Consider the following 11,412-nt stretch of genomic DNA (forward strand, 5'->3'; position numbering starts at 1 on the left):
TTTATTTTCCTACAAAAATCAAACCAAACAGATTTTTGAGGCTTTTTTTTCAAAATGTGTTTGCAAACATGTTTCAAAACTTATCCTGGAAAAAGTCAAACCAAATACATTTCCCAGAGTTTTTTTTTTTTTTTTGAAAATCCGTTTGATTTGATTACTCTCAAAAATGTATTTGTAGAGCATATTACAAAAATCTCTCTCTCAAATCCAAACCAAACAAGGCCGTTGTTTTCCATGACTCGAACCTATAACCATCAGGTCATCAAGGAGTAGCTTTACCACTACGCCAAGCCTGCCAGTTCGCTTCTTGAAAATATATGATCAGATTTTAGACCTACTCTAGCCTAGTTATAAGGTGAAGAAAAAGGGGATCATTCCAATGCTTCACGTAGGGTTTGAATTTACAACCTTCATTATGGAGTAAATAGCACATTTGTAACACTTGTTTCTATATTTGAAAACAAAATAGAAAACGAAAGATCACATGTAATCTTGCTCATCTACAGTTGACAAAGGATATCAATATGTTTGATTGGGTGGATTAAAGCATGGGATTGGGATTATTTATCTGTGGGCCCAATTATCCTATGTTTGTTTTAACATTTTGGTTTAGCATAATTAATCCAATGGATAATTAATCCAACAAATTTGTAGGATTATTAGTAATGGGGTAGGGGTGGGATTATTAATCCAATGGATATTAATCCAATTGGATAATGAATACCACACTAATTTAATAGGATTATTAATACTTCACTATTAGTTTTGTGAATCAAACATGACCAAAACGCACTGCAAAACAAATGACTAGGAAATGAGTTTAGTTGAGACAAATAGTAGGTAAGCTGTTTAATATGACTTGAAAATTTAACGAGTTTCAAAATTTATTTTAATTTGAATTTTTGTACTTTTCGGGTCAATCTTAAATGAATTTTAATCGAATTGAGTTCAAGTATCTTGATTTTTATAGTACATATTAACTAAATGAGCTGAGTAGCAAGTTTAGCTTAAAAAACATAACAAGTTGTAAAAATATGTTCAAATTTGATTTATTTATATTACAAACCAATTTTTAATGAACTTTTAATGAACCAAACATGAATTGAGCTTGAATAGACTCGATAAACCAAGGACGGCTTATGAACACCTAAAAACAAAAAGTTTTGAGATTCTTTGTTTTTTTAATCACTAAAGAAGAAAATAAGGGGTTTGAACAAGTTGTACAAGAGAACACAACCCACAACTTTATTGTGAATAAGACATTCAAAACAGAAGAATACACAACATATACAAACTTACTTTTGACAACAGTACCAGCATCCGGAAAAATGGGAGAACAGAAAATCAAGCTAAAAAAGGATAGGCTTCTTGGCTATCTGAACTCTTATCAACACACGATATGTGAACACCATACACACAATGACTATATATTTTCAATGAACAATAAAAGTTGGAGGACTATATATGCTGGTTTAACAGGGCTAATTTCAAGTGCTGTGATCAGGATCGAGTGAATAAGGCACCGAACACCTCTTAACTATCATAGCCATGTACTTGCCCTGATGTTCCGCAAGGGCCAGCTCAGTTTCGCTTGGTTCCCTGGTGCCATCCCCAGAGAAAACTCCTGCACCGTAAGGCGAGCCTCCTCTGATAGAATCCATTTTAAACATTCCGGCTCCAAAGGTGTATCCAATTGGCACATAGAGCATACCATGGTGGGCTAATTGGGTGATTGCTGTCCAACTGCAACAGGTAAATCAAACATAAGTTAAGAGATGGCAATGATCACTCAAATGGTATTGATTACCAGAACAGCAACTTAAGATCTTATCCAAATCTCCCTCAAAGAGAAAGCATTTAAAAATAAAAAATAAAAATCCCACAAACATCATAAATAGGCAACTAACTTTTGAAGTATGCATCTTCAATTTTTCATTTTTCAATTTTTATTTTTGAATATTATTACAAATTTACGTAATATCAGGAAAATAAGAAGAGGATGTGGCTCAAGAATCTAGTGACTTTTGGTAAGGGGTGTATATATATATATTCCTGGGGTTCAGTTGTATCTATCAGAAATTGGTGATGGAACTCAGGGATTTCTTTCTAATTCAAGAAAAAGCATAAATAGTGCTTAGAAATAAAGCAATCAAATGAATTGCCAAAGGTTAAAGGTGGAAAAAACTTTTGAAATCTCTATGCTTATCAAGGGGTTGATACTCATACTACCCAATGGAGTTCTGCAGTTCAACTGAGATTCCCCTTAAACTGTGTTTGGAACAAGGATTTGAGGGAAACAAAATGGGAAGAGAAAAATAAAAATTAGCTTATATTTCATTCATTTTTCCTTTCCCTCTACAAATCACTGCTCAAATCCTTGATCCAAACACATCATTAGAGATCTGATTGGTGGTTGTAGGGTAACGAGTATAGGTGTATAGGTAGGGAGATGCCATTACCGCTCTTCATACTTATGCTAAATCAAGCCAACTTTGAATCTTAAGCTAAGGGGCATTGACCGTGCTTAACATGCGAATGAGGTCTCCGACGCAAAGTCTACTTCATGTATAGATTTGGAAAATATTCCTGAATATGAATTTATTTCCTTAGAAAATTGCACTTCAGCACCAAGGCATTTAAACACCTCGTAATGCTTTTAAAGGTGAAACCAGTATGACCAATTATTCAATTTTTACTTGTCATTATTTTTTTTTTTAGAGAAGTAATTCTGCACACATCTTGTGAGTTCCTTAGCTTACACACTCAGGGACTAGAATGTAAAACTAATAACAAAGGTGGCATTTGGTTATACTTCAAATTTGAGGACTCCATGTGTCCTTTCCTTCCCATTCAGAAATATCTAATGAAAGGGTTTCATATTGGCTCTCCAATAACAATATTATGCCTTTCGTTAGGGTTTGGGATTGGTTTTAAGAAATCAAGACTTCATACACAAACTTCATTTTTCTTTTTTTTCCTCCCTTCTCTACTAAAACATTTTCCTTCTAAAACCTGTTTTCATCACAATAGTACAGAGAAAGAGAGGGAAGGTTACTTACTCGTAAGCTGTCTCTTAAACGTTAACATGGTTACTAACATGGTTACCTACATGGGCATTGGTGTTTGAAGATGAACAATTTCGAAAAGGACAACCTCCACAATTAATGCCATGTGACTAGGATAAGAAAGAGTGATGTGCATGTATTTGTATTTGTATGTCATAGGTAGTTAAGGAATGACCTTAATCGTTGCTTTCTTTATGCGAACATAGTTCTTGGAGAATGTAGTAAGATGATTTCTATGGAAGTTCATGGTTGGAGAAGGGGAAAAAAACCCCTTCAAATTTCAGCAAGTGGTATTAAGAACCAATAAATGTAATAAGAAGGTTAACACAGTTCCAAATTATAAATCAGTACTGCCACAAGATGGTTAATATGCAACAAAGTGAATGCCAATTCTCATGCAGCAGATATATCTGGCAGCATTTGTGGAAGAAGCCTCCTGTACAAATATTTAGAGCCCCTACATTCTGATACTTGATATCATGGGCTAGCTGTTAAGTGTTCATATCTAACATCTATTCTACTCAACATAGCAATGTATCTGGAATTTCTAATTATAAATAGAAAGACAAAAATAACTCTTAAAAATGACTCCTAATAGAACTCAAACTACTCTTACAGCTCCCCAATTATGTCTCTGAACATTGAAAAGTGAGCAAAGGGCGCCGCATCGACGCCTGGGTGTGGTGAAAAACGGGCAAAGGTTGCCGCGTTTTTCTAGACGAGCACAGATAAAGAAGCTAGACCAAAACTATAGGTTTAGGGTAGCCACATGCAACGTAGGAACTTTAATTGGTAAGATTATGGAATTGGTAGATGTCATGATTAGGAGGAGAGTTAGTATAGCTTACGTACAAGAAACTAAGTGGACGGGTGAAAAAGCTAGAGAAATAAAGGATACCGATTTTAAACTATATTATAGTGGCAAGGATAGATACAGGAATGGGGTAGGAATAATAGTAAGGGTCGTGCAGAAAATGTAAGTGTGGTCATTAGGAAAGGTGATAGGATTATGTTCGTTAAATTAGTTATTAGAGAGAATATAGTGAACGTTATTAGTGCATACGCCCCCCAAGTAGGATTAGATGATCAGACTAACAGAAATTTTTGGAATCAAATGGATGAGGTATTACAGGAGATACCTGTAACAGAGAACCTAGTTATAGGTGGAGATTTCCACGGCCATGTAGGAATCGATAAACTAGGTTATTAGAAGGTGCATGGTGGGTGTAGTTTTCGTGATAGAAATGAGGCTGGAGAAAATATTTTAGATTTTGTTTTGGCTTCTGACCTAGTAGTGGCCAATACTATGTGTAAGAAGAGAAAGGAACATTTGATAACCTTTAAGAGTGGGTCAATTAGGAGCTAAATAGATTACTTTCTAGTAAGAAAAGTGAACCATCTAAAATACAGTGACTGTAAGGTGATTCTTGGAGAGAGACTGACATCTCAACATAGGATCTTAGATTTATGCTTTAAAGGGAATACCAAGCTAGGAAGGATAGTGGGCGTCGTAGAACGAGATGGTGAGACCTAACAGGAGATAAATTATAAATATTTAAGAATAGAATAGATATAGAAGGTACTTAAAATTTGAAAGATGATGCTAACACTATGTTGAACTCGATGGTCAATTGTATGAGGAGAATCTCAAGGGAAGTCCTTGGACAGTCGAAAAGAAAGGAAGCCAACTCTAAGGAAACTTGGTAGTGGAGGAAGGAGGTTCAAGAGGTAGTAAAGATGAAAAAGAGTGCTTTAAAAAGTTGCAAAATGATAGAACTGAGGAAAACCTTAAGAGCTACAAATTGGCTAATAAGGAGGTCAAAAAAGTAGTAAGATAGGCTAAGTTGAAAACTTATGATGACCTATACACTAGACTAGATAGTAAGGAGAGAGAGAAGAGAATATACAAACTTGCGCAGATAAGAGAAAGGAAAATAAGAGATTTTAATCAAGTTAAGTTCATCAAGGGTGAGGACTCTAAGGTGTTGGTAAAGGATGAAGAGATTAAGGCGAGGTGGAAGAACTATTTTGAGAAGTTGTTAAATGAGAAACATGGAGGAAGGTCAAAAAGGGAGAAAGTAGCCAGTAATAAGAAAAACCAAGGCTACAGGTTCTATCGCACAATTAGGAACTTTGAAGTCGAGACTATGAAGCATGGACACGGCAAAATTAGCGCTGTGGCGGTGTCAGACACGGGGACACATACAGGACACGCCTTAATTTATTTATTTTTTTTATTTTATTTTTTTGTATAGGACACACCGGGGACACGTGTGTCCATATCTGGACACGACATGAGACACGGCGAGGAGAGAGAGTGTGAAGGAAGAGAGTGAAAAGACAAACCTTCGACTCTAATCGTCGAACAACCAGTTGACTCAAACCATCAATCGAACCATCGAACCATCAATCTCGTCTCGCTCGCATCGAACCATCGATCTCGTCTCACATCGAACCATTGAACCATGTCTTGCTTGCGCCGTCTTCTCTCTCTCTCTCGCTCGCGTCTCTGTCTCTCTCTCTCTCGCCGTCTCTATCCCTGCGCTTTCTTTCTTATCTCTTATATATATATATATATATATATATAAGTCTGTATAAGATAATATTAATAAAATCATATTATTTTATAAGTATATAACATAATATATACGACTTACACATATTAATAAAAAAAACACATGTATATAAAATAAAATAAAAAATCACCAAAAACACATTATTTAAAAAAAGAAATAAATAAATAAAATAATTAATGTAGATTAAAATAAAAATATTTATAAAATTAAAAAAAAATTACTGTGTCCCCTGCCGTGTCCGTGTCCCCATTTTTTAGAAATTGCCGTGTTCTGTGTCCGTGTCCATACTTTATAGAGTGGAGATTTCACTTAAGAAGATGAAATCAAATAAAGCTTAGGATCCGATGATATTCCTATTGAAGATTGGAAATGTTTGGGTAAAAAATGGGTTATTTGGTTGACTAGGTTACTTAGCAAGATTTTGTTGACTAGGAAAAGGCCAGAGGAGTGAAAGAAGAGTATTTTAGTGCCAATCTATAAGAATAAAGGAGATGTCTAGAATTACAACAACTATAGAGGATTCAAGCTAATGTGTCACATAATGAAAGTGTGAGAGAGAGTGATGAAACGTCAATTGCGAGATATAACATACATGTCAGAGAATCAATTTGGATTTATGCCGGGTAAGTCAACAATGGAAACAATCTATCTTTTGAGGAGAGTAACAGAAAAGTATAGAAAAAGAAAAAAGAAGAGACATTCATATGATTTTTATCAATCTTGAGAAAACATATGATAGAGTGTCGGGATATAATCTGGTGAGTGTTAGAGAAGAAAGGGGTTACAAAAGGGTACATTGATGTGATTAGGGGCATGTATGAAGGTATGGTGACCATTATTAGATCGCCCGCTAAAGAGACAAATGAACTTCCAATTACTGTGGGGTTTACACCAAAGATCAACCTTAAATCCTAATTTTTTTGCTTTAGTTATGGATGAGTTGAGATATATTCACGATGATGTGCCATGGTATATACTTTTTGTAGATGATATCGTGTTAATAGATGAGACTAGAGAAGGACTTAACACTAAGTTGGAGACTTTGAGAGAAGCACTTGAATTTAAAAGACTTAGGATAAACAGAACTAAGACAAAGTACATGGAGTGTAATTTTAGTAACAGTAACAATGAGAGGAGAAGTGAAGATTGAGAACCAAAAACTACCTAAGAGTAAACATTTTCGTTATTTATGATCGATTATCATAACGGTAATGGTTGGGGAGATTGGTGCGGATGTGGTCCATAGAATTAAGGCAAGGTGGTTTAGGTGGATGAGTACATCTGGGGTACTGTGTGATAAACAAATACCCATTAAACTAAAAGGAAAGTTCTATAAAACGGCTATTAGACTGGCGATATTGTATGGGACGAAATGTTGGACAACTAAGAAACAACATATAAATAAAATGAGTGTTGTTAAGATGAGGATGCTAAGGTAGATGTGTGACAAGACTAGAAAAGACAGAATTAGAAATAAGTATATTCATGAATGGGCAGAAGTAGCACGAATAGAAGATAAGTTGAGAGAATAAATTGAGATAATTTAGTCATCTACAACGGATATCAACAGAGACAATAGTAAAGAGATGTGATACAGTAACGGTAGATAGAAGTGTTTGGAGAAAGGGCAGACCTAGATTGATGTGGGTGAGTATAGTAAATAGAGATATAAATCTCCTTAATTTGATTAACAAATGGCCGTTGATAGAATCGAGTGGAAAAGAAGGATTCATGTAGCCGGCACCATCACAATATCAAATAGTTCCATACCTTGAACGAATTTCCACATATTTTTCTGTAACCTATAACAATTCATAGCCTGAAACAACCTAGGCATAGCCTTAGTGATGCCAAAAATATGGGGAAAAAAATATTCAACAATATATTTCAGAAATGACAGCATCAATTCAGATATCAACAAGGGACTAATTTGGATTGATCCTAGAGAAGTATCTAGTAAAGGAGTACACGAATGAGGAGACACAGGTGGTGGGAGTCACAGTAAAGGGTTTTAAACCCTAATGAAATGGTTTTGAACTCTCTGTCTCTCTAGAAAAGACACGAGTGCTTGATACCACCTTTTGCTTCTGTTATATCCCTCATTTCTGGTCCCAATTTGCAAAATACTGGTGATCTAAGTGACAGCTTTCTAGGAAACTCTCTACATGAAAGTATCAAACCATACATCTTCTAGTTTAACTAGATAGGTAGCATCTAAGAAGCACAGACACAAACACTAGTACAGATACAGGACACGGTGATTTTGAAAACATTAGGACACAGTGATTTTGAAAAAATTAGGATATGGACATTGCAGGGATTCAAATTTTTATTTTTATTTTTCCTCATATTTTTGTTTTCTATGTATATGAATATCAATTTAGGGTATAACGAAATAAGAGGTATCAATGTATATGTAGGTATATTTTTTTCTTTTTCCTCTTTTTTTGTTTTCATATATTTTATTTTGATCCCAAATCATCTTTCTAAAATTATAAAAAATAAAATCACAAAGGTGTTATAAGGTGTGTCCAAACATAGGGCACACATGTCTGTAAAGTGTATTGCAAAAAAACAAAAAAATCATAATAGCAATAATAGCAATTAAAAAAATTGACACACCACGCAGCCTGTCTAACACATGGACATGCGTGTCCCCAGCGAGTCGGTTTCCCATATGTATCCGACACCTATATGGCACCCATTTTGAAGTGTCGGTACTTCATAGGGTAGCATCTTGTATACTTCCTCGTAGGTTCCACACCATGAGTAGATGCTGTCACTAATTTATCATAAATACCACCTAATATGAAAAGCCAACAACACACCAAAATAGTAAACGAGTCACATAGTTACTTGTATGAAAAATTAATACATGAATTTGATAGATACTTATACAGATTACCGTAGTAGAATGATTGACACCACGAAATTGACAATTCCAAATTACCAATCAATAGCAATGTTAAATTGTAACTGACTTACGCAGTAGTCTCTTGCCCGCCTCCCTGTGTGCCGGTACTCACAAAGAACCCTGCAGGCACTCCTGCAAGCTTCTGCTCCTTCCACAACTGCCCCGTTGAATCAAAAAATGCCTTCATTTGTGCGGACATACACCCATACCTAGTTGGGAATCCAAACAACAACCCATCAGCCTCCACCAACTGCTCAGCCGATATCACTGGAACCTCATCCCCCTTAGGGGGCACCTTCATTTGATCCAAAACCTCAGGTGACAATGTTTCCGGAACCCGATATAAAACCCCTTCAACCCCATCAATCCCATCAATCCCTCTCTTCATTCTCCTTGCCAAACTCTCCACATGCCCATACATTGAATAGAACACAATAAATACTCTCAAATTCGTTTCCACTGCTTGCAAAGCCCCATCTTCAAGTGGGACTCTTGCATCAGTGCTAGGGCTTTGACCCTCAATCTGGACTGACCCATCAACTACTGGGTTTGGCTCATCATGATCAGATTCACCCAAAGGTGACCTTTTCTTGCTGGGTACACACCCTCCTCCTTTACCCATAAAAGGTCACCTATTTCTTCAATTAAAGATTGACCCTTTCTTTTCTTTTCTTTTTCTTTTTTCTTGGTCAATCTCACAAACAGATTGTGTGCAGTACAGAATTGCACAAAAAGCTCTTACTTAACAACAATTTTAGGAGATGACCCACTTATCTCTCTGTGTAATGTTTCAACCGATTGATTTTCAATGGAAAAAAGATGGGTTTTGATTAAAAAGTGTGAAGGCCTCAACGTCTTGCAAAACGCAACTCTGCTGAGGTGAAACAGGGCAGGCCAGAGTAAATTGTGAGTTGTTAAGAAGAAGAACAATCTGAGACCAGTGAACACCGAACCTCACATGGAATCTTCGCTGGCAGTTGTTGTCATAAACTGGACGAGAGAATTACAGGAATTTTCTGACCAAACAAAAATAAAATATAGAAATTTAAAATTGTCATGTCTTTGTTAGAGAAGTTGTTTTCATGAAACTCCTCGTAATTATATAATTTACAAATGACTGCCTTCCATGTGTAAGGACCGAGTAGCAACTATTTTACGGTAGTTCGGGTTTATAAAAAATAAAATAAAATAAAATAAAAATAAATTGAATTTTAAAAAAAGGTTTATTGAATTTCATTTTAATGATTTTAATTTGTTAATTTTTAAAAATTTAATGTTCAAGTTTTTTAGGATATATTATACTTTACTTCTTTAAATTTGATTTTTTTCTCATTTTAATTTTGAAGTTTTTTCTCATTTGACACCCTATGTTTTAATTTTTTTCAATTTACTCATAAAATTAATTTATATATTATATATAATTCACACGTTTGATACAAATCTGACTCTTAATATACTAATGATAAATTCGTCTTGTGACCATCTCTATTTATGACTTTCAACATAAAAATTATGTTAATCTAAAGAAATTATTTTCTTTTTGTGATGTGAGTAGACGTAGATTTCTTTGTGAAAATGGTGCGTCAATAAAATCATGATTGGGAGGGAGAAAAAAAAATTATGTGCATTTTTAAATTTATTTAATAAAGTTTGCTTTTTTTTCTTTTTTTCTTTTTTTTTCCTTTAACTTTGAAATGCAACTTTCAAAACATGTTCGCTCTCATGTCCATAATTAAAAGTCAAGCACCTGCCCCGCACCCCCTTTTGCCTAGTAAATAAATAAATAAAATTTATTTTTAAAATAATATATTTCATCCACCATAAATATATACATAATTTTTTTTAGGATTTGAGGGGTAAATAGCAAATTGCCCGGATCACAAGTAAATATGGTTTAAAAGTATTTGGTTTGCAATATTAATATATAAGTTGTTAGGGCTTTTGAGTTCTTTTCTACTCATTAAATTGATTGTTATAAAGTAAATATTAAGGCCAAGTTTGGGAAGACTAAAAAAGTGCACTTTTTGTCTTTTTGGACTAAAAAATTGAGGTTGAAAATATGGATGTTTGGGTTAACTTTTTGACTTTTTATTGAAAAATGTGTAATAAAAAATTGTAAAAATTGATTTGTAGGGAAAAATTTGAATTGGGAGTTGTGCAGCCGTAATTGTTGACTTTTGGTGAATAGTATTAACTTTTTAACTTTTTGAATAACTTTTTGACTTTTTGACTTTTTTGGAAGTACCCAAACTTGACCTAAGTATAATTGCGATAATACGTCATAGTCACATTAATGAATAAGAAATTTTATATTAGTTTATGAGGTTAACAATTTATTCTATATTTGAGATGTCATCTCTATCAGTGCTGTATAAATAGTATTACAAAGGCCTCATGTCCACCCGCCGCTTAGTTGTGCCCTTCCCAACAACAATTGTTGCCTTTGGATACAAAATGGTAAAGACATTGTGCCAACAATATGGTTATTTTATTAAGAGATATGAAGTGTCCACTTAATTGCATTTGTGTTATTTTATTGATCAATAACACTATTATACAATTTTGTTTTTTTTTTTGTTGTTGCTATTATATATTTGTGGATATGTATTATTGAAATCTTTTTGCGCGGTGAATGTCCAATTTGAATTATTTATCGTAATCTATTAATGAAATAGGTCCTCTAAGAAATTTGTTGTCAAAATATTTTTTTTTTTCACATATCTTTGGTAAAAATACAATGAGTAACCACATACATAAGCCGAGTCATTTTAAGAAAAGCTCGTGAAATTTTTTATTACTGTCTAATGATAAGAAATAAATACAATAACAAATATAAGATAAATTACACTAATTTCTC

At 34.2% G+C, this 11,412-nt stretch overlaps 1 protein-coding gene across 1 annotated transcript; it reads right to left on the minus strand.

Annotated features, from left to right (window-relative positions):
- Positions 1-1,218: 1,218 nt before the first annotated feature.
- Positions 1,219-9,681, minus strand: LOC114279220 (putative NAD(P)H dehydrogenase (quinone) FQR1-like 2). The gene is made up of 2 exons (XM_028221441.2): positions 8,627-9,681; positions 1,219-1,743 (listed from the first exon to the last, which is right to left on the minus strand). Exons 1-2 carry the CDS (start codon positions 9,175-9,177, stop codon positions 1,488-1,490), a joined length of 807 nt encoding a protein of 268 aa, XP_028077242.2. The 5' UTR covers positions 9,178-9,681; the 3' UTR covers positions 1,219-1,487.
- Between the last annotated feature and the right edge of the window lie 1,731 nt (positions 9,682-11,412).

This window comes from Camellia sinensis, chromosome 3, assembly GCF_055761805.1.
Source record: "Camellia sinensis isolate YWXY chromosome 3, ASM5576180v1, whole genome shotgun sequence".
NCBI classification, from domain to species: Eukaryota; Viridiplantae; Streptophyta; class Magnoliopsida; order Ericales; family Theaceae; genus Camellia; species Camellia sinensis.

Bases quoted from the DNA above. Each gene is read 5' to 3' on its own strand.
- LOC114279220 (XM_028221441.2), bottom strand. From the start codon at position 9,177: ATGGGTAAAGGAGGAGGGTGTGTACCCAGCAAGAAAAGGTCACCTTTG. The intron at 1,744-8,626 runs GTAAGTCAGTTA...TACCTGTTGCAG, and splicing joins GGCGGGCAAGAGACTACTGC to TTGGACAGCAATCACCCAAT.